The sequence below is a fragment of the Balaenoptera physalus genome (genome assembly GCF_965194825.1).
Source record: "Balaenoptera physalus genome assembly, chromosome: 2".
In the NCBI taxonomy this organism is placed as follows: Eukaryota; Metazoa; Chordata; class Mammalia; order Artiodactyla; family Balaenopteridae; genus Balaenoptera; species Balaenoptera physalus.
Genome location: NC_138883.1, coordinates 138,370,213 through 138,394,218, shown reverse-complemented (window position 1 = coordinate 138,394,218; position 24,006 = coordinate 138,370,213). Strand labels below are relative to the sequence as shown.

Below are 24,006 nucleotides of genomic sequence, written 5' to 3'. Positions count from 1 at the left end.
ACTCCCCACTGTTCACAAACACACACTTCTCAGCCGTTCTCCCAATACAGGGGGGGCCAGGGAATCCAGCTACTGGATTCAGAGACAGAAGAGCCTGAGAGCTTTGGAGTGGATGGAGTGTGGCCCCTTACCTTCAGCAACACCACGTCCACAGTCCTGTCCACCTTGGAGATGTCACATAGGCTGTAGCGCCTCTTGTGCCGTTCATACATTTTGTCCAAATGCAGAAGAGAGGAAGTAAGATGCAGGAGACGTACCCACTGTCAACCTGGGGGACCACCGTGCTCCCGCCAAGTCCAGAGCTCCAAATTTCTTACCGTGAGCTGGAGGGGATTTACGACTTCCAGACTCCTCTGTGTAGAAAACCCTCAAAGGGTCAAAAAATGAATTAAAGAAAACCAAGCAGGATCCCAATTCCTTGAACAGACTGAGAACTTCCTGGCAACTTCAGAGCACTGGGATGATGAATTTACAATTTACAATTCACAATATGAACAATAAATGCTTCCAGATGCTATACTTTAGGCAGATCTTGACCGAAAGAGAAGCACACACCATTTCCATCACTGGCGATAATTCCAGTGGAAAAATTAAGAATTAACCGGCTACACATAACGGCTGACGCACGTGGTGGAATAGCCCAAAGCAGGCAATAAAAATCCAGTATGTACTTTGTCAGGAAAAGAGAAAGAGAGAAGGGAAGACAACTCTAATTTGAAGGGATGATAGGAAAAAATTCTCTCATTAAATCCTCTTCTTGCTTATAAAACAAAAACAAAGACAAGGAAAATCAATTTTTCCTTTACAGGAAAAAAAAAAAAAAAGTTGAAGCTCTGAGATTCTGTTCAAAGTAAAGAGTCTGTAGTCAGCCTCTTGCTCGCCAGGCGGTAGGGCTTGGTTCTGATTTCAGTTGAAAATATCTAATGACAGCAGAGCGAAAGGAGGGGGAAAAAAAAAAAAAGACCACTCCTCCCTTCTTGCTCCCTCCCTTCTTGGGCGCTGGCCCTTCCCTACCCCAGACCCCTCACCCCTTTTCCCTCCCTCTCAGGAACGTCACTACTTGCCCTTTCAGCTCTGCACCAGCAGCCTCGGAGGCTTGAAAACCTAACGGCAGTGGTGGGAACATGATTCATCCACAGACGAAGAAGAGAAAAACAAGGCTTCCTTTTCCAACCCGTTTCCTCCTCCTCCCCTTTCTCCTCCTCACACTGTTCCCTATGAAAAAGGCTCTGTCAGGCATTTCCAGATGCACCCCAAGCGCTTTGATGTCGGGGGAGGTATGGTAATAAAGGGAGGGGGTGTCATCCTAAACACCACAGGCAAGTTCAACACAATTATCTGTTCCACGAAATCGGGGAAATTGAAACTACACAAGGCAGACACTGCATCTCCCTGCCAAACGCAAGTCAGTGATTTAATATGAGAAAAATGCTAGCCAATATTTCAGGGCTATGTTTCCAGGATCCAGAAGGAGTTACAGAAGTGACTGACAAGGCTTAGAAATCATCAAGAGGTCAGCTTTTTTTTGTTGGCGGAGAGGAAGGGATGGATGGGGAGGTGGTAGGGGGAGCACTTGAAAGAAAATTTTAGAGTAAAGGAGTAGAGTGATAGGTACGTGTGTCAGTACGTTGTGTGACTAAGAAGAGTCACCTGGCTGGGACTTCTTCCCCGCTGAAAGCCACCACTCACATTAACTGAGCCCGGAGTGTGGCTCCACCACTCCATGCACCCGCTCTCTTACTATTCAAGAGCCCTCCAGCCCCACCCTAGCCAAGATTCTCAGGGGCAGACCTGTTCCAGAATTCATTTTCTTATCTGGGTCATAAATGATCTGGGAGGGAAAGGAGAAGGAACTGAGGGGGACAAAAAGGGAAGAGTGGAGAAAGGAAAACTCCAAAGATGTTCTCCTTCTAGGAGCATTAGGCAGCTGGCATTTTCCGCAAGTGGTCAGAGGAGTCCTTGGCTAGAGTGTGAATGAGGGGACTCAAACATCACAAGTAGAAGGAAAAAAGAGATTTAATACTTAAATTCCTGTCAATATCACAGAGCTGGTGATGAGGCTTTCCAGGAGCTATGAAAGGGGTAGAGAAGGTCTGATGAGTCACCATTTCCTCTGGTCAGGCATTCAAGTAGCTAACCAGCTCAAGGAGAGCAAGGCAGCGAGTCCTGCTAGTACGCATCTCCCCCTCTACCTAACACACCGCATCTCCCCCTCTACCTAACACACCGCAGCCGCTGAGCCCAATCCCACACTGTTGCATCCACCGCAGGGAGGCAGACAGCCCCTCCCCTTCCCCACACGTCCCCAGTGAGCCTAGTTCTGTGATGCTACCAATGTGGACAGTGAACCAGATGTTGCTTTTCATTAGAGTGAGGATGGGAAACAGTAGAAACAGATGATTAGAGAGAGATTAGAAAGCTGTAAATAAAATTCTAGCTCAGGCTTACCAAAAGGGTGGGAACCTGCACAGGGATTTACAACTACTCTGAAACTATGTGGTCTAGGGCACAAATCGAAAGGCCCTTTAGGCTTTAGTGTAGGGGAAAATGGATAGTTTATTATCTTTTCTGTACGAACTTTCACCAAGCAATAATTTAGAACTCTCCTTCCTCCCCATATAAACACAAAGCTGCCACCCCTCTGTCCTCAATATGGTTTATTCCTCACTGCCCCTCCCTTCTGTTTTAATTAGAATCAAATGTTTCCTGCCTCCAAGGTTCCCAGGCATCTCCCTAAGGATCATAGATGCTTTAATCACCACAGAGCCTTTCTATTCCCAACCTCATGTAACTCCTGACTTAAATAATCTATACTGATTTAACAGATATTTTGTGCCTTGCAGCAAAGGCAAACAAAAGAAACAAAGAACAAGGTCTCTGTCCTCAAGAAGTTTATATAATTAGAAACCTCTTTCAAAGTTATACAATTGTCTGAAATGGCTGAGATTACTGTTTTGAGACAAATAGATTAATTTTTGTATTTCTGATGATCTGCTGGCTGTGTGCTACAGGCTGGAAATCGAGACTTCCTACTTTTTCTGTACACATAAACATATTAAAAGGATTTGGAATTGTCCTTGAGTATTTTGTTCCTTCTTGGAGAACAAATTCTCTGGGTAGGGAACACATACTCGGGTGGGGGGGGGGCGGAGGGTGGGGGTGGAGGAGAGTCTGTTTTGCTTTCCCCTCTGGATTTGTTCAGCACTCTCCACAGAAGACTTGAGTCTGTAGTCCTGTGCTTTTGCTGCTGATGTGACAATTCCAAGTTTTTATCAAAAACATCTGGAACCACTGAACAGTTTACTCTGTTAGGATTTTGAAACACAGAAACCAATCATTTTACATCCAAACCATAGAGCTGATACCTATGAATTTTCATTTTGAGAATATTCTCCTTTTCTTTAATTTTGGGAACTTGTAGTAAAACATGTTTATTATTTACAACCTCTTACAATAGTAATTATTCACAAGATTAATTATATCTCCCTTCTTTCTGTGTCCTCCATCCCACTCTCCAGCCACAACAAGGAGCCCTACGTTCTTCAATAGAAGCTTCAAGTGCTTAAAGTCTGTTCATACCACAGGCCCAACATATATTCTTAAAGATTCCAGAAAATGAAGTAGAAAAATATTTTATGCATTTGAAGTTAACTAGAGCATTTCTGTTCATGAATTAAATTTTCCCTTGATATTTAATTCTGAAGGTCTAACCCTTACCCAAATTATTTCAGCATTCTTATGGGTCAACTCTACTTGGCTCCTTTTGTTTCAGTTAAGGCAGAACCCTATTTAAAGTCTCACAGCAAAGTTTCTGAATTAGGACACCACTTAGTGGGTATATGAAAGATCCAAACAGAACACAAAGGCCAGCAAGCACTGGGGCGGGGAGGGGGGTGTCTACTGCTACTAAAACATTTGTCCTGTACCCCAAGGTGAACATAAAGTAGTAGCATGTCACTGGCTAAAAGACCCACCAATGATCAGTTTCATCTCCGCAAGGAGCACGAGGTGAAAATCAAAGGTTCTTTCCATTCCTAGGTGTGCCACTATCTCACTGAGCATCCTGGGATAATTAGTTTGACTCTTGGACCTGGGTTTCCAGAACTGGAAAATGAGAAGGGCTGGACACCAGATCGTATCTGAAGTTCCTTCTTGATCACATACGGTCAGTCTGAGACTAACAAATCTTTATCACTTGCCATATAGCTCATAGGATGTGGGTAGATGCAGAGGAAAAAGAAAAAGGGATTGAGAAATTCTCTCAAAACCTGTTGTAGAAAACATGTAGTATACTCTTGCTTAATTATATTTTCCACCTCCACTTTTCATGTGAAAAGGAAGGAAACGTCTACCACAGTCAACAATTTTCATTAACCTATGATTTCATTAACTTAAAAAATAGTGAGTCATCCAGAGCTACACATTTGTTAGTGGCAAAGTTTACTAAAATATAGATAAAACACTGTACTATTTTTATTATTATAGCCTCCGCGTGAGCAACTGCAGTCTGCTTAAAATAACAGTCTGCTCCAAATAAGATGTTTGCGTAATTGAGAGAAGATGGGAATTATTTACAACAGCTGCATTGTTTCCAGCGAGCATTTCCTTTTTCATTTCAATTTAGGTGTTTAAGCACTACTGGTCCAGGAGAGGGAGGCCTAAGGCCCCCACTCCCCTGGCTTTTCTTCCACTCCCAGATTTGGAGGTTTCAAGAAGGTTAAAAGAATAAAGGAGAAGGGGAAGGCCTAAAGGGCAAGCAACCAGTCAACCAGCAATTCTCCTCAAACTACCATCCGGTGGCAGCAGGCAGCTCCTCTGCCTTAACCCTTTCTTGACTTCTTCAAGAAGAAACCTTAACACAATTTAGCTGGTAGCAGCAGGTTGTTTGACAACAATAACAATAGCAAAAAGTAATTAAGATGGAAGTAAGACAAGACAAAGCTTTAAAAATGTCTCTACACCAACCTGCGCTCCTCACAGGAAATAGGTCTCGTGGAACAAGCACACAAATGTTAAATTTTACTAAAATTACCAACAACTTGGTGAAATAAAAGGCAGGAGGAGGGGAGAAAGGGAGACAGCCGAATCAGAATTCATCTGGAAAAGTGGTGATAGGATAGTTTAAACTCTAGGACAGGTCTTCTGGGGCAAGATTTATTAATAACAACAACATTCACTGAATGCTTCCTGTATGCCATGTGCTTCCACATGTACAATTTCAGTTATTCCTCATAAAAAGCTATAGGGTGAAACATCACTGTCTACAGATGCAGAAAAGTCGCACTCAGAGTTTAAGTCAGTTGTATCAGGTCACACAGCTAATAAAACGAGTCTGCATTAAACTCGGTTCTGTAAATCTTTCTTTCCATATGCATCTTATTTTGCGGTGAGTAATCCCCTAAACTGAAAGAAATGAAACTATCATGGAGAAAATGTTAAGTTAAAATTTGAGGAAAGAAAACTTAGAATTTGTTATTCATATCATTGGCATTCTTACATTTGATTTTATACAAATGCCAAAGGATAGAAAAAGATTTTATTTTTGCAATAAAAATGACAAATGGTTCCTAATTTTAGAAAGTACAGGTAGAAAGTGTGTCATTACATTAAACGGACTCAACTTCTTTGCCAACATTTTAATACTTGATATTTAATTTTTTTAATAGCTTCTCACTATTGGTAATATGTTATAATAATCAGAATGAACACAGCCAGCATAGAGACTAAAAGATTTCTGGATACTGACAACTGTTCTCTGGGTCTCCTTCAGAATGAATGGGTGTAGTGTTCCTAGTTCTCCTCTTGGGAACAAACATTAGTTACTTCTTATGGCAGCATTTCAAATATCTGAAGATACTTATTACGACTCGCTACCCTCCTCAAAGCTTCTCTTCTGGATCATGGTTCCCACAACTGTTCCTCATGCCACAGGGTACCCGACTGAGGGCTCTCTAGTTAGTCGGTGTCCTTCTTGTGATGCAAACACCAAAACAAAACCCTCTGGTGTTGAGTACACTGGGATGTTTAAGATCCAACTGGCTTTCTTAACACGAATACCACACCATTAGAAGTATATAAGCTTGTGGTGAAGTAAGTCACTTCTCATATCTTTTCTTAGTTGGATGTGTCAAAACAGGTCTCCTCCATACTATAATCTTGTGATTTTATTGTAAAACTCACTTTACATCTTTCCTTGTTTAAAGTGTACTAGATAATTTGTAAACATTTAATTTTTTTAGGTTGAATTTTCAGTTTCCCAAGGAATGTGGCTTTAAAATACATTAGTATTTTAAAAACTTAGACTGCTAAGGATGCTAAAAAGGGCAAATTTACTATCAGTAACAATTTAAACAACCAAGAAGTTTTACATGGAAAATCCATAATACTGTTGTGACTGTAAACTACAACTTCTCACGTGTCACTGTCCTGAATCTTCAACAAGCTTTTCAGTAAATGAAATTCGTTCAATCATTAGACAAATATTCACTGAACACCTATTTTTGGCACTGAGAATATAACAGAGAACCAGACAGACATTAAATAGTTACAATAATGTGTGTGAGAAGTGCCAGAATAGAGGAATCACAGGGTACCACAAGAACATCTCCCTTTAGATGTAACATAAACGTCTGTGTCTGGAGCTCGGGAGAACAGCTGGGGCTGGGCACACCAATTTGGAAACCAACACACAGATGTGACATCGAGGAAACAGAAAGAAAGAATGGTAAACAGTGCCAAATGTTGTGAAAAAGTCAAGCCAATGAGAAATCTGGGTTTTGCTATGTAAATGTTTCATGGACCTTGCTTGGTGAGGGCAAGTTCTGGTGTAGTAGTAGAGTGATGAAAGCTGAATTTCAATATTCTACCATTTCACAGGGGAAAATTTAAGTTCTGCCTGTACACTTCGTTCGCTTTTTCCAGTTTTCTCTTAAGACATTTTACCCTTCAGACAAAGTGCCTTAGTGAATCATAAAAAAATGGTTGCTACAGGATGGCTAACCTGGAAATAAACACTTTAGTGTGTAAAAAACTTTCTGAGAAGTAAATGAAGCATCAACAGAGAAAAAGGACCATTAACACAAAGTGAGTTCTATGCCCGTTCTTTCAATTCTTTCCAAGAGATCCTGCCACAGAGACCAAAAGAGAACACTTGAGTGCACACACTGCACCTTGGCCAGGAATATGAACAGAGGTTTCATAATAGCTAGAGCAGGGAAGCAGGGCGGACAGTGTTTTGGCAAGGAAATGGAAACAGAAGGAACGGCCAACAAGTAAGAAACTCCCTTTCCATATGATCATCTATGGAAATAAGAACAAACCTCATTCTATAAACAAAGGCAATGAGGTCAGGGAAACAACACTGACAATTATGGACGAGAAGTTCCTCATGGGAGTCTGTCATCACCAGCATGTCATGCCAACTAGTAGCCAACTAGCTAATATTAGCCAAATTTATTTATCTGTTCAACAATATTTAAATCTCTGCCGAAGTTATGGTGCTCTGTGAGGTGTTATGAGAGATATGAAGATGGATGAGACATTTCTGGGACCTCAAGGAAACACAGCAGGGGCAATGGTATGAAATATAAGACGGCATGGGTAGTACAAATGAAATGTAGGGTTTCAGCAAGGAATAAAGATCTCTGACTAAACTGATTAGGCAGAAAAGTTTCATGAAGGTGGTGGTTTAACATAAAGGAGCAGAAAGAGAGAAAATGGGAGGGAGGAGGCAGGCATCCCCAATGAAGACTGTGAGAGACGGTGCAGACGTTGATGCGCAACAGGTAGGACAGAGGACGAGCGAGCCGTCTACTACCTGCATCAGATTCCTGTGAGAGCAGTGCTATGGCCCTGGCCTGCAAAAGCATTCACAGGCTAGATTATGGGAGCATATGATGCCGTGCTAAAAAGTTTAGACTCTATTCAGAGGCAACAGGGAGCCATCGAAGATGTGCCAGCACAGAAGCGGGATGATTTGTGCTGTAATTCAGAAAGGCTGTACAAGTCTCTAGCCTCATCAAGTCTGATCTCCCTTGTCTGGATATCATACTATGCCATGATCCTTATCCAATCTCATTTGCTGTCATTCCTCAAGAAAAGTAAATGGGTGATCTCTCAAGGTTCCACAATTAGGATATGGGGTTCTTCCTACCTCAGTGACCCTGGCTCTTAGGACAATCATGGTTTCTGGAATTCCCTACCGTGTCTCTTCCACCTTAACCACAATCTACCCTTCAAATCCCACTTTTCTAGTTAGGCTCTCTGCCTGCTCTAACTCTCCTTCTAACGCTGTACCGTGAACTAAGATGGTCCTTAGACTCTGCCGCACTGGCTTTACGGTGCTCTGTCCTGTGTTCTTCCTTGCTGCTGCTGCTGCTGCATGTTAGTCTTACTCTAAGTAGAATGGTGACTTCCTTAAAGGCAACAGGTACTTTTTAAATCTCTCCCAGAGTGCCAAAAACGGTACTAGACATCCAAAGGCTGGCTGAGTTACCGATTATGCATTCGTTTCTTACCACAATCATAATCCTAAGACTTTTCAAAAGGCTGACCAGATTCAGTTATTAAAGGAGAGAAAAAGTGTTTGTCAGTGTTAACCGTACACAAAAGGTGAGTAGTCTAAAAGAGGTTCTAGATTTAAAGGATAAAAGTCCTGGCCAGACATGAAAACTTGTGTTTAAAATAACCATATCCTTAGGAAAAATTTGAATCTCACATAAAATGAGAATGTGCTACTTTAGTCACCCGACTTATTCTTATTTTTCACTTCACAGCAAAAAGAACAGCTCTAGCACAGTCAGTCAGTCAGACAAGCCAAAAAATGACTCAGCTTCCCATGGAAGACATCCCTCATCCCTCCCAGGCAAACACACGCCAGTACAGTCAAGCCTTCCCAAAAAATGAAGAGGTATAACTTGCTCTTTATATCAACTGTCCAAAAGACAAAACAAAGGGAAAAGAGAAAAATCCTTCAAGAAGAAACCCTACTTTTTAACACTACTGTCAAGAGATAAGAATAATAAAGACATATAGTTGTTTGTTTTTTTTTTTAAATTTTTGACCGCACCATGAGGCATGTGGGATCTTAGCTCCCCAACCAGGGACTGAACCCTCGTCCCGTGCATTGGAAGGCGGAGTCTTAACCACTGGACCTCCAGGGAAGTCCCAAGACATACAGTATTGACAAAAGAAAAATGTTGCTATGAGGAATAAAGGAATGAATACACATAAAGTATTTTGTATAATGCCTGTGGCATGAGTACTATATAAGTATTAGTTGCTATAATATTTTTTATTTTATTATCATCGCTACATCTTTGCCTTATTTTTTAAAGAGGTATTTAAGTCAGTCTACAAGGGAGCATATAAGAAAAAAAACAAGTAACTGAAAATTCTGACTTAAGATACAGCTGAAAGAAGAAAACAGCTCTGCTTTGATTCAGACCACCATGTTCTCTCTGAAAATATTTTGTATCATGAGACAGGAAAGCAGACAGAGGGAAAAGTTAGGTTCTATTTCCTCTGATAAGTGGAGAAGGTAGGTAGCTGCCCCAGAAGCTAAGACTAAAGGAGCTACTATGCATCTGAATGCCGAGCTGTTTTATACAGAAACAGTTCTTTACAATTTAAGGTCAAGATAGGACTGGGAACTCAGATGGAAGAGTTAGCCTTGGGAAAAAAAAGAAAAAAAGCCTCTTTATCTGAAGCAAAGGGAAAGAGGCAAAAGACAGATATTTATAGATATTTTTCCTGGCCAATCCCCAAGTGCCTAATTTGGATGGAACTCAAAGTGTCCCTGAACAGTCCCCACCCAGACGGCCGAAATACCAGTGTCACCATCGGGACAGAAAGCATGTGGCTCTTGGAGGTAGCTCTGGGAGGAAAGCCTAGCACCATGCCAGCCTCTCGGGTCTCTCCTCTCACCTCTCCTTGGAAAACTCTTCCACTACAGTCACACGAGTCAACTTACTGTGCTCAGATTAGCTGTGACATCTGGCTGCCTCCACGTCCTGGACCTCGCCCTCCTGTTCTTCACCACAGAAGCAAAACCAGTCAAGTCTTTAAGAGCCCTTCAAATGCCATCACATCCTGATACCTCCACTGAACACCTCAGTCAAAAAACTGGCCTGTCAGGACTTCCCTGGAGGTCCAGTGGGTAAGACTCCAAGCTCCCAATGCAGGGGGCCTGGGTTCAATCCCTGGGTCAGGGAACTAGATCCCACATGCACGGCGCAACTAAGAGTCTGCATGCTGCAACTAAAAGATCACGCATGCCACAACGAAGAGCCGGTGCAGCCAAAATAAATAAATAATATTTTTTTAAAAATGTGATTCTGTATTAAAAAAACAAAAAACAAAAAACTGGCCCTGTCCTTCCTCCAACTCTATTAGAACTGCGTTAGCACTCCTATCACACTTAAATCACAGATTATCACAGTTATCTGGGTACCTGTTGAACAAGTCTCTTGGACCGAGACATCTGTTTCTTTGGCTTTCCTATAGGTTCTGGGGCTTATTTAGCATTCAACAAACGGTTCCTATGTGAATGAGTAAATACCCATCTCTTTGTCTGAAGAGGAACTTTCAGGCAAGGTAACCCATTCTCAGGAGTAGATCAAACTGGTGCAGGCAACCTAGATTCAGAAGCTCCTTTATTCATAAATGTATACAACCCCTGGATTTTTGATACAGAGACACGCACTAGAGAAAAGGGATCTACTCTGCTCACCACAAACAAATGGCATTAGTTAGACCTTATCAATAAATGGGACATGTCAGAACTTAATCAGCAAGTAAAAGAACAGAATTCTCTGCCTACCCTGAATTTTTTTTTTTTTTTAAATAAAAATTGCAGTTTGGGTGGGCTCTATAAGATTATCCATGCTGGAGATCTGTCTGACTAAATACATACTAATTTTTGGGTTACTATTTTATTCGTTCATAATTTTTAACCAACTGATATCCCAGTACCTTCTTAAATGTGCCTGTCTCTTTTCAAAATTAATGTGAATGTTTTTAATATAAACCCTGAAGAGAGGAAAAAAAACTTCCTCTCGAAACTTAAAAATATACATACTCTGCACACAACAGTCAATTCAGGACCAAGTTTCATGGAAGGATTTTGATAATTTCTCCAAAAATACGTGTGTGCATATGTATGTATGTTTAACGGCTCAGAAGATTGCACAGCACTGACTGGCTGTGCACTATGTCAAGGACAGTACATCTAACAGACCAGGGAACCCATGGAGATAGTGTAAGTAACTGGTAAGAGCATGAAGTATTATAAGGGTCAACCCCTGAGTCCCCAGCACTGAGCAGGAAGGACACAGAGAAGGCCTTGCTCTGTCCCTGCAACTTGCCATCTATAAGATTATTATTAATACTTCTCTTTTGCTTCCCTGTGAGGATGTGATAATAATAAGTTTTAGTAGCCTTCAAAAGAGCACAGTATTACAGTATTATTTAATATAGCTTACTGTTGCTATCTTTCTTTCATACAAGTAGAGTTTTCCTGGGTCTGAATTCTAATGGCTCTATGCCTCTAAACCTTTTACCAATAAACCCAAAGAAGCTTTGACCTATTGTGTCACTACAAAGGCAACTCTCCAAATTCTACATAGAGGTTCAATCCCAAATACTCATATTAATGGGTTATCAATGAGGAACTTCCTTTTCTCCACCTAGTTTTTAGTTGCAACTCCTGCCATATTGATTAAACCATTTTTAAGCTGAACTAACAAAACGTAAAAGCCTCAAATATATTTGCTATGAAAACAGGACATAGAATTTTAAAAGAAACGGAACTACTAAAGGTTATCAGTGCCCTAAGGAGAGAAATTGATAAATGAAGTATACTCTTAGGTAAAGTCCACTGAAGTCGTACCTACAAAAAAACTGTCAATTAACTAGAAATCTGCCTTGCCAAAGTTCTTCCTGTGTTTCTTTTTCTTTCAAGATACCCACCAGGCATCCTACATTGTAAACGCCCATTGTGTGTGAGACACTGTGGCAGGTCCCTGCCCACGAAACATGGCTAAGGCAGCGTCCCTATCAGGAGGTGTGGTACTGCGCAGGCCTCACGGTTCCCAGCACGGTTCCACCACCCAATGCTCCAGAGAGGATAAAGATGGTGAGAGAAGGGTACGTGGGAGGCCTGAGAGAGTGCGGAGTGCAGCCCAGGACAGCGCTTCTGAGAAGGGTCTTAAAGAATCGAAGAGTAAGTACCCAGGTAGCCTCCAAGGATACATTTCAGGCAGAGAATTCCTCGTGGATAAAGAGGGGTCTGGCGTGGCTGGCAGCTGGACTGTGGAACAGAACAGCAGAGCTGACGGTACCGTCTGAGTAATCTCAGGAGCCAGACTGTGAAGTCCATGCCACACCACAAAGTTTAGCAAGAATCTCTAACATGAGCCAGAGCAGCGGGTCTCAACACGTGGTCTGCAAAACCTTCAGGGGCCCAGAGACCTCTTCAGGGCATCTGTGGGGTCGAAACTATTTTCACAGTAATCCTAAGATGTCATTTGCCCTTTTACTGTGTCGACATTTGCACTCACAGGCCTTAGCACAAACCAAGGCAGCGGTATCAAAGTGAACCAGCAGTCACCATATTCTTCGTAGTATAAAAAACAAAAACAGGGGCTTCCCTGGTGGTGCAGTGGTTGAGAGTCTGCCTGCCAATGCAGGGGACACGGGTTCGAGCCCTGGTCTGGGAAGATCCCACATGCCGCGGAGCAACTGGGACCGTGAGCCACAACTGCTGAGCCTGCGCGTCTAGAGCCTGTGCTCCGCAACAAGAGAGGCCGCGATAATGAGAGGCCCGCGCACCGCGATGAAGAGTGGCCCCCACTTGCCGCAACTAGAGAAAGCCCTCGCACAGAAACGAAGACCCAGCACAGCCATAAATAAATAAATAAAAAGAGAAATGCTTCTCTCCCCGTCAATGGGCAAAAAAAAAAAAAAAAAAAAAAAGCTAGGGATGTCACTGATTGATGAGCAGCTTCAAAAAAAAAACAAAAAGAAACATTTTCACACAGAATGTCCTTGATGAAGCTGTAAACATTATTAATATCATTCAATTTCAAGCTTTAGATACTCATCTTTTTAATACTCTGTGTGACAAATGGGAAGTAGACATAAAATACTTCTGTCATGGAGGTATTACAGCTGTCTTGAGGAAAATCACCTGTGCAATTGTTTTAAGTTGTGAGCCGATGCAGACACTTTTGTCATGGAACAACATTTTTATTCGAAAGAAAGACTGGCAAATGAAGCATGGCTCTTCAGCACTTGCGTATTTTCCTGAAAATGAACAAAGTGAACCTGTTTCTCAAAAGAAGCAACTGGCAGTATTTATTGCTGATGATAAAATTCAGACTTTCAAGGGAAAATGAGAATTTTGAAAACCTGTATCTGCCACTGTGAACTTGCCAATTTACTAATACTTAAAGACATTTCAGATGAGATTGGTGGTGATGCTACCAAACGTGATTTTCTGATTTGTAGAATGAAATGTTCAACATTTGGAAGAGTTGTATTATTCAGTGAATCAGCATTTCCTAAGTGACCAATGCATGATGTTAGAAAATCATGCATGGATAAAAAATCCATTCAAAGTACAAGATAGACCAAATGGCTTTTAATGTGCCAGAGTACAGAAAGTTCAGTGATATGATTTCAGATTCCACACTACAGATAACTTTTAAGAACTTACCATTTGTCAATTCTCATCAAAGTATCAAAGAAGAATATCACAATTATCTGAGAAAACTATTAAAATATTCCTCCCTTTTCAAGCATATATCTGTGTTAGGCTGGACTTTCCCTATTGCAACAGTCTGAATGAATAAGGGATATGAGAATCTGTTTTCTACTGAGCCAGAAGTTTGAGTAAAACAATGTCACTCTTCTAATTTTGTTTTTGTTTTGGAAAAGTTATTTTTCATGAAAATATGCTCTTTATATTAACAAGTAGTGGGTTTACTATTGTTACTGTGAATGAATTACATATTTTTAATGTATCAGTTTTAATTTCTAATATGGTAAATAATTGAAGATATAACTCATATAAACAAAATTTCTTCGGAATGCTCAATAATTTTTAAAGTATAAAGGAATCTTGAGACCAAAAAGTTCAAGAACTGCTGACTTGTAAGGCAGAAAGAGATTAGTGGTAAGGAAACCAAAGAGTCCAGGTGAGAGACGATGACTATCTAACCCAGAAGTTTGAAGTGATAAGTTAAATTTGACTGAAAAAAATTTTTTTGATTTGTGCTAAGAAGAAGGAATCTGGGATGAAAGCTTTCTAGCTTAAGAGACTGTATGCAGTCTCTTTAGCAAGTGGTGCTGGGAAAGGTGGACAGACACATGTAAATCAATCAAGTTAGAACACATCTTCACACTACACACAAAAATACACTCAAAATGGCTTACCGACTTAAATATAAGACATGACTCCATAAAACTCCTATACGAGAACACAGGCAAAACATTCTCTGACATAAATCGTATCGATGGTTTCTCAGGTCAGTCTCCCAAGGCAATAGAAATGAAAGCAAAAATAAACAAACTTAGAAGCTTTTGTACAGCAAAGGAAACCATAAACAAAATGAAAAGACAACCTACGGACTGAGAGAAAATATTTGCAAATGATGCGACTGACAAGGGCTTGATTTCCAAAATATACAAACAGCTCATACAACTCAACAACAAAAAAACAAACAACCCAATCAAAAAATGGGCAGAAGACCTAAACAGACATTTCTCCAAAGAAGACATACAGATGACCAACAGGCACACGAAAAGATGCTCAACATCACTAATTATTAGAGAAATGCAAATCAAAACTATAATGAGGTACCATCTTACACTGGTCAGAATGGCTATCATTAATCTACAAATAACAAATGCTGGAGAGGGTGTGGAGAAAAGGGAATCCTCCTACACTGATGGTGGGAATATAAACTGGTGCAGCCACTATGGAAAACAGTATGGAGGCTCCTCAAAAAACTAAAAATAGAGTTGCCACACGATCCAGCAATCCCACTCCTGGGCATGTATACGGACAAAAATGTACTTCGAAAAGATATATGCACCTCTATGTTCATAGCAGCACTATTCACAATAGTCAAGACATAGAAACAACCTAAATGTTCATCAAAAGATGAATAAAAAAGATCACACACACACACAATGGAATATTAACTATTCGGCCGTAAAAAAGAATGAAATAAATGCCATTCACAGCAACATGGAAGGACCTAGGGATTATTATACTAAGTGATGTAACTCAGAAAGGGAACAACAAACTTCACATGATATCACTTATATGTGGAATCTAAAATACGACAAATGAACTCATCTGTGAAACAGAAATAGACTCACAGACACAGAGAACAGACTTCTGGTTGCTGGGGTGGTGGGGAGGGGTGGTCTGGGAGGTTGGGGTTACATAGCAGATACGAGCTATTACACATAGAAGAGATAAACAACAAGGTCCCACTGTACAGCACAGGGAACTGTATTCAATACCCTGGGATAAACCACAATGGAAAAGAAAACGGAAAAGAATTGTATATATACGTATAACTGAATCACTTTGCTGTACAGCAGAAATTAACACAACATTGTAAATCAACTACACTTCAATAAAATAAATTTTTTAAAAAAGAAAGAAAAATAGAGAGAGACCGCATGAAAGCCAATGCCTTCAGTTTTATATATGTGAAGCGAGGCCCAAACAATTTCCTAATATTCTGAATGAAGCTGATGAATTAAGAGTAACTACAGCAGGAATGAAAAGCAGAGATGGTTTTCTGAAGAGCAAATAAAATTCTTTAGGAAAAGACTGTTTCCATGGTCTATGCGTGAATGAATTTAGCTGAAAGGCACTTTCTCATAGACCACATGGCCGACTGTGTCTCATTCCATTTTTGAAAGACTGAGGCAAATGACCAAGAGGTAAACTGATGTGAGTAACTCTTTCATCCAAGTTTCTGGACTGCTAGTAGGATTAGTGCCCACTGATGTACATCTTTATTACACAACAGTCAAATGATAGCCATAATGATACTCTTGAGCCATCAAGAAGAGGATAAATTTTGCTCAGTATTTAAGAAGCCAGTCAAATACATAGGTATTTTAGAAATATACTACAGCAAAGACTTCCAAAGGGAAGCACCAGCACTTAAGGCTTTACCTCCAGCTATCTGAAGACTCTGCAATTTCAAAAAGATTCACTTGTCAAAGCCTCCACAGAGTGGAAATGTTTCAATCTAATTATACAGTGGCTCTTCACTCCTGGGGCAGGTAATATGAGGAACCACAAGGCACAATTCTAAGGAATGGAAGTTAAAGACATGGTCGAAGACTTGATATATTTTTCTCTCCCTGCCAGAGCTGAGTTCTCTCTGCTGCTCCCTGTGGTCATTAGAGCATATATGCATTTGGGGGATGTGGGGCGGGGGGCGGGGGGGAGTTATATCCTTCTAAAAGGCCACCCTGTTAAAATGTTTAAAAATGTAAAATCAATGACAAGCATTTGTCAAGCGTCTTACTACTATTTCTTTATTAAAAAGAAGTTCCTAAAGAAACATTTGTTTTGTGAAAACAAGTGCCAATATTTAAAGTCCTGTCTATTACATTAAAGATGGCCCAGCTGTGCCTCTGCTTAGCAAGAGCTGTTGAAATTTCCTGAGTAACTGTGTACATCTAAAAGTTAGAACCTTGCTTTTAAAAATATTTTGACAATTCCCACTTTCTACTTATTTAGATTTGTGCAATTATCTCCCTCCATTAGACTAAGTTAATTGGTTACGTGATAAAATCCTTTTCAGAAGAGAAATCGGCCAGCTCTACTTCTTTTTTTAATATCTCATTTTATAATCTCATCTTCCCCAGTCTATGCTGGGGTGATAAATTATAAGAACTTATACGAACAACTGCTAGAAGAACTAGACAACCTAGGTCTTTTCACAGCTGTTGCCGTTCCAGGCCTTTAGAGCTTGGTCAGTTGTGGATGCTGTAAAGAGGCTTATGATTTGTTACCCTTCTGCTTTCTCAACCCCCACATTAAAGCTCTCCTTCATCCTCCCCTTCCTTTCTGCTACCTCCCTCCTTCCTGCTCCATGTTCCCACTAACCAGCCTTACGGAGGAAGGATCAAGGCAACTTTTCACATCAGTCGCTTTCAGGGTACCTTCATGTTTGTCCACTAATAAATGGCTGGGGGCGTCCCTGGTGGCGCAGTGGTTGAGAATCTGCCTGCCAATGCAGGGGACACGGGTTCGAGCCCTGGTCTGGGAAGATCCCACATGCCGCGGAGCAACTAGGCCCGTGAGCCACAATTGCTGAGCCTGCGCATCTGGAGCCTGTGCTCCGCAACAAGAGAGGCCGCGATAGTGAGAGGCCCGCGCACCGCGATGAAGAGTGGCCCCCACTTGCCGCAACTAGAGAAAGCCCTCGCACAGAAGCGAAGACCCAACACAGCCATAAATAAATAAATAAAATAAAAATTAAAAAAAAATAAAAATAAAAATAAATGCCTGGAATTAGGTAACCCATGGGGACTGTAAGTCTAAAAAAAAAAAAAATAACAAGATTGAGTCAAAACAATCACAACACAAGCATCACTTTCTGGAACTGGAATGAAAAGACTGGCTCCCAATTTTAAGGCCAGCAAGGCTGTCAACAGGGGAAAATCCCCTGAGTGAGATATTTCAGAACTCCACTTAATGCCTGATGTTATAATGCCACCAAAAGTAAACAGAAGGGACACTGGTATATATAAGCCTAAACAAGAGATGATTCTTGAAAGGGCATGCATTATCTTGTTTTTACTTAAACGAAGAGCCATGCCAAGAGATAGACATGTGGCAATAAAGGTCCCCATGGGGAATAAAACAAAGATGAGAAAACTAAGCATTATTAGGCACTGATGAGCCTTCCACCCCCAGTCCTCACCGGCTCCAGGGACAGCTGAAACAGTAGCTCCCAGTATGACACCAAAACCAAAGTGAGTAGGTAGAGATACATGGTCACTATGACACTGAGCAGCAGATGTCAATCATCTGTATTCAGCATTGCCAGCATTTCTTAAGAACCTCCACTGGCTTTATCGAGCCTGGGGGGCTATGCAGGTGGAGTGCGCCAATGACAAACTCTCTCTCAAAGCCTACAGGACACAGTCTTTCGACTTATAAAGCAAACGTCAGAGTACTGTCCACCTTATGTGCCAGTCTTGAAACAGCATTTCTGCTCACAGCTTGCAAGGCAGGTTCAGCTGCAATAGCAAATGTACTAAAGTTCCACGTCAAGAAAGCCAGGATTTAAATCCTCTTCCTGAGTCAAGGAGGAAAGAACAGTCTCAGGTAAGGAGAAAAACAATTCAATGAGCTTGATGTGAAGCAGGCACAGCATTAATGAGGGAGGAGGGCCAGAGCTCTATTTTCTTCCTCTAGATCATCCCATTAGGGAAACCTAATGACTCCTAGGAAGGAACACAGCCTATTGCATTGTGTACAATGGTGATAGAGACAGGAACTGTTCCATGGCAAAACAATCACAACACAAACATCACTTTCTGGAACTGGAATGAAAAGACTGGCTCCCTATTTTAAGGCCAGCAAGACTGTCAACAGGGGAAAATCCCCTGGGTGAGACATTTCAGAACTCCACTTAATGCCTGATGTTATAATGCCACCAAAAGTGAACAGAAGGGACACTGGTATATATAGGCCTAAACAAGAGATGATTCCTTCCCTAAGTTCCCATGACTCAGATGCCAACTAGTGGTTCATTCCTTTATCTCTCCTAACAGAGCTTCTTGAGGAATGGGATGTTTCTTACTCATTTAACCCGTCAGGCACCCTCAGTTTCTATTATAATGTTCAACACACAAAACAGTAGGTGTCTGCAAATTAAAGGCTTGATTTAGTTTTGGAAATGTACAACAGTAAGTAAGTCCTGTAGGAAGGGAATACATTCTAACAGTATCATTTACCACTGGAATCTTTTGTTATAAACGTTTAAAAGTAAGGAACTCATGCATGGATATATATGTGCTCTCTCCACGCTTCCCCTGCTGACAAGTCAGTCTGTAGCTTCCCACAATCCCTGGCCTCACAGGGGTGGAATGAGAGAAAAATCTCCTGAGTCTCTCAGAATGGATGTCCTGTTGCCCACAAAGTGGAGGTCACACACTGCACGGGTTCTGGGGCTTCTTGTCATGCATCCCCCTCCAGACTGATCCAGGCCCTGGTCTAATCTCAAGAGGCCTGTAGCTGAGGCAGGCTAATCGATGATGTCAGAAACACAAGAGCCCACAAGCACATTTCCGTAAGTTATTATTTTCATAGAAACAGAAAGATGAAGGGCACTGGAAAGGAGATCCTCCCTTTCTGCTTTTCCCAGGGATGCTGGGTTATCTTCCCTCGTGGAGGACACGGCAAGCACAAGGCTCTTCCCTGTCTCACGCCATTCGTCTACCGTGGCACGGGCAGGAAGCATCATTAAACCCACCTGTAGTCCTGACCGACTCACACGGGCTCGTTTGGAACCAAAGACCTCCCTGCCTTGTTAAGTAACAATTTGCATTAAATTACAGGGAAGGCAACCCAGGACAAGCACACATCAAAATCAAGCTGCAGTGCTCTGGAAAGCAAAAAGCAACAAGAGATTAGACTGTTACATCTGTCCAGATTGCCCTGCACTGTGACCGGCACGACGCCCCACCACAGGCCTCCAAGAATCCACGTGAGACGGCAATTTGCTGTAGGCAGCACTGCAGAGCTGACCAGGCAGCAGATGCCCGCAGCACAGGACTCAGTGTGCAGATTCAGCTGTGCCCTTCCCATGACTTCTCTCCATGTATGGGGATGGCGCGAGGATTCCATAAAACAGAAGAGGGTCACTGATCAGGAGAGGTGGTCCTATTTAAGTATTTCCCCAGCAGAGAAGGCACAGGCCTGGAGAGATTCGCAGGGTGCCTCAGCTTACAGTGGGACACTACGGAGCTGACTTCAGTGAGATGAGGTGATCTCTCAAGTAGAGGTGGGCAGGCAGGGAGAGGCTGGCCCACAGCAAGGCTCCAGGGTTTGGGGTCCTGGGCCTGGCTCTGTGCTAACCAGCTGGGCAAACAAGGGCAGGCCCTTTGAGCACTATAGCACTCTGGGTATAGACTGCAAACTACAGGGTATAAACTGCATGACAGAGACTACAGTTGCCGCCCTACAATAAGATTTTATAACAAGAACAACATGTTCTGGAAGATTTTGATTTCCTGTAGTTGCAGAATCTGGAATACAAACAGAAAAGACCTTTATTTTTTTAGTTTTTATTTTTTTTCACATCTTTATTGGAGTATAATTGCTTTACAATGGTGTGTTCGTTTCTGCTTTATAAAAAAGTGAATCAGCTATACATATACATATATGCCCATATCTCTTCCCTCTTGCATCTCCCTCCCTCCCACCCTCCCTATCCCACCCCTCTAGGTGGTCACAAGGCACAGAGCTGATCTCCCTGTGCTATGTGGTTGCTTCCCACTAGCTATCTATTTTACGTTTGGTAGTGTATACATGTCCATGTCACTCTCTCACTTTGTCACAACTTACCCTTCCCCCTCCCCATATCCTCAAGTCCATTCTCTAGTAGGTCTGTGTCTTTATTCCCGTCTTGCCACTAGGTTCTTCATGACCTTTTTTTTTTTTTCTTAGATTCCATATATATGTGTTAGCATACGGTATTTGTTTTTCTCTTTCTGACTTACTTCACTCTGTATGACAGTCTCTAGGTCCATCCACCTCACTACAAATAACTCAGTTTCGTTCCTTTTTATGGCTGAGTAATATTCCATTGTATATATGTGCCACATCTTCTTTATCCATCATCTGTTGATAGACACTTAGGTTGCTTCCATGTCCTGGCTACTGTAAATAGAGCTGCAATGAACATTTTGGTACATGACTCTTTTTGAATTATGGTTTTCTCAGGGTATATGCCCAGTAGTGGGATTGCTGGGTCATATGGTAGTTCTATTTGTAGTTTTTGAAGGACCCTCCATACTGTTCTCCATAGTGGCTGTATCAATTTACATTCCCACCAACAGTGCAAGAGGGTTCCCTTTTCTCCACACCCTCTCCAGCATTTATTGTTTGTAGATTTTTTGATGATGGCCATTCTGACCGGTGTGAGATGATATCTCATTGTAGTTTTGATTTGCATTTCTCTAATGATTAATGATGTTGAGCATTCTTTCATGTGTCTGTTGGCAATCTGTATATCTTCTTTGGAGAAATGTCTATTTAGGTCTTCTGCCCATTTTTGGATTGTTGTTTGTTTTTTTGATATTGAGCTGCTTGTAAATCTTGGAGATTAATCCTTTGTCAGTTGCTTCATTTGCAAATATTTTCTCCCATTCTGAGGGTTGTCTTTTCGTCTTGTTTATGGTTTCCTTTGTTGTGCAAAAGCTTTTAAGTTTCATTAGGTCCCATTTGTTTATTTTTGTTTTTATTTCCATTTCTCTAGGAGGTGGGGCAAAAAAGATCTTACTGTGATTTATGTCATAGAGTGTTCTTCCTATGTTTTCCTCTAAGAGTTTGAAGGTGTCCGTTCTTACACTTAGGTCTTTAATCCATTTTGCGTTTATTTTTGTGTATGGTGTTAGGGAGTGTTCTAATTTCATTCTTTTACATGTAGCTGTCCAGTTTTCCCAGCACCACTTATTGAAGAGGCTGTCTTTTCTCCACTGTATATGCTTGCCACCTTTATCAAAGATAAGGTGACCATATGTGCATGGGTTTATCTCTGGCCTTTCTATCCTGTTCCATTGATCTATATTTCTGTTTCTGTGCCAGTATCATACTGTATTGATTACTGCAGCTTTGTAGTATAGTCTGAAGTCATGGAGCCTGATTCCTCCAGCTCCGTTTTTCGTTCTCAAGATTGCTTTGGCTATTCGGGGTCTTTTGTGTCTCCATACAAATTGTGAAATTTTTTGTTCTAGTTCTGTGAAAAATGCCAGTGGTAGTTTGATAGGGATTGCATTGAATCTGTAGATTGCTTTGGGTAGTAGAGTCATTTTCACAATGTTGATTCTTCCAATCCAAGAACATGGTATATCTCTCCATCTATTTGTATCATCTTTAATTTCTTTCATCAGTGTCTTATAATTTTCTGCATACAGGTCTTTTGTCTCCTTAGGTAGGTTTATTCCTAGATATTTTACTCTTTTTGTTGCAATGGTAAATGGGAGTGTTTTCTTAATTTCACTTTCAGATTTTTCATCATTAGTGTAGAGGAATGCAAGAGATTTCTGTGTATTAATTTTGTATCCTGCTACTTTACCAAATTCATTGATTAGCTCTAGTAGTTTTCTGGTAGCATCTTTAGGATTCTCTACGTATAGTATCATGTCATCTGCAAACAGTGACAGCTTTACTTCTTCTTTTCCGATTTGGATTATTTTTATTTCTTTTTCTTCTCTGATTGCTCTGGCTAAGACTTCCAAAACTATGTTGAATAACAGTGGTGAGAGTGGGCAATCTTGTCTTGTTCCTGATCTTAGTGGAAATGGTTTCAGTTTTTCACCACTGAGGACGATGTTGGCTGTGGGTTTGTCATATATGGTCTTTATTGTGTTGAGGAAAGTTCCCTCTATGCCTACTTTCTGGAGGGTTTTTTATCATAAATGGGTGTTGAATTTTGTCAAAAGCTTTCTCTGCATCTATTGAGATGATCATATGGTTTTTCTCCTTCAGTTTGTTAATATGGTGTATCACGTTGATTGATTTGCGTATACTGAAGAATCCTTGCAGTCCTGGGATAAACCCCACTTGATCATGGTGTATGATCCTTTTAATGTGCTGTTGGATTCTGTTTGCTAGTATTTTGTTGAGGATTTTTGCATCTATGTTCATCAGTGATATTAGTCTGTATTTTTCTTTCTTTGTGACATCTTTGTCTGGTTTTGGTATCAGAGTGATGGTGACCTTGTAGAATGAGTTTGGGAGTGTTCCTCCCTCTGCTATATTCTAGAAGAGTTTCAGAAGGATAGGTATTAGCTCTTCTCTAAATGTTTGATAGAATTTGCCTGTGAAGCCATCTGGTCCTGGGCTTTTGTTGTTGGAAGATTTTTAATCACAGTTTCAATTTCAGTGCTTGTGACTGGTCTGTTCATATTTTCTATTTCTTCCTGGTTCAATCTTGGAAGAGTGTGCATTTCTAAGAATTTGTGCCTTTCTTCCAGGTTGTACATTTTATTGGCATATTGGCTTGTAGTAATCTCTCATGATCCTTTGTATTTCTGCAGTATCAGTTGTTACTTCTCCTTTTTCATTTCTAATTCTATTGATTTGGGTCTTCTCCCTTTTTTTCTTGATAAATCTGGCTAATGGTTTATCAATTTTGTTTATCTTCTCAAAGAACCAGCTTTTAGTTTTATTGATCTTTGCTATCGTTTCCTTCATTTCTTTTTCCTTTATTTCTGATCTGATCTTTATGATTTCTTTCCTTCTGCTACCTTTGGGGTATTTTTGTTCTTCTTTCTCTAATTGCTTTAGGTGTAAGGTTAGGTTGTTTATTTGAGATGTTTCTTGTTTCTTAAGGTAGGATTGTATTGCTATAAACTTCCCTCTTAGAACTGCTTTTGCTGCATCCCATAGGTTTTGGGTCATCGTGTGTTCATTGTCATTTGTTTCTAGGTATTTTTTTGATTTCCTCTTTGATTTCTTCAGCGATCTCTTGGTTATTAAGTAGTGTGTTGTTTAGCCTCCATGTGTTTGTATTTCTTTCAGATTTTTTCCTGTAATTGATATCTAGCCTCATAGCGTTGTGGTCGGAAAACATACTTGATATAATTTCAATTTTCTTAAATTTACCAAGGCTTGATTTGTGACCCAAGATATGATCTATCCTGGAGAATGTTCTATGAGCACTTGAGAAAAATGTGTATTCTGTTGTTTTTGGATGGAATGTCCTATAAATATCAACTAAGTCCATCTTGTTTAAT

The 24,006-nt window shown here is 40.9% G+C and overlaps 1 protein-coding gene across 14 annotated transcripts in view; it reads right to left on the bottom strand.

The window, feature by feature from the left end:
* Positions 1 to 24,006, bottom strand: part of AKAP13 (A-kinase anchoring protein 13) — a 342,407-nt gene that overhangs the window by 118,351 nt on the left and 200,050 nt on the right. Inside the window, exon 1 of one of the 14 annotated variants that reach the window (XM_082449030.1) lies at positions 132 to 1,609. The exons of the other annotated variants lie outside the window; for them this stretch is intronic. Coding sequence (XP_082305156.1) covers positions 132 to 212 — 81 coding nt within the window. The 5' untranslated portion in view covers positions 213 to 1,609. Of the gene's footprint in view, positions 1 to 131; positions 1,610 to 24,006 lie in introns of those variants that run through there. 14 annotated transcript variants of the gene reach the window in all.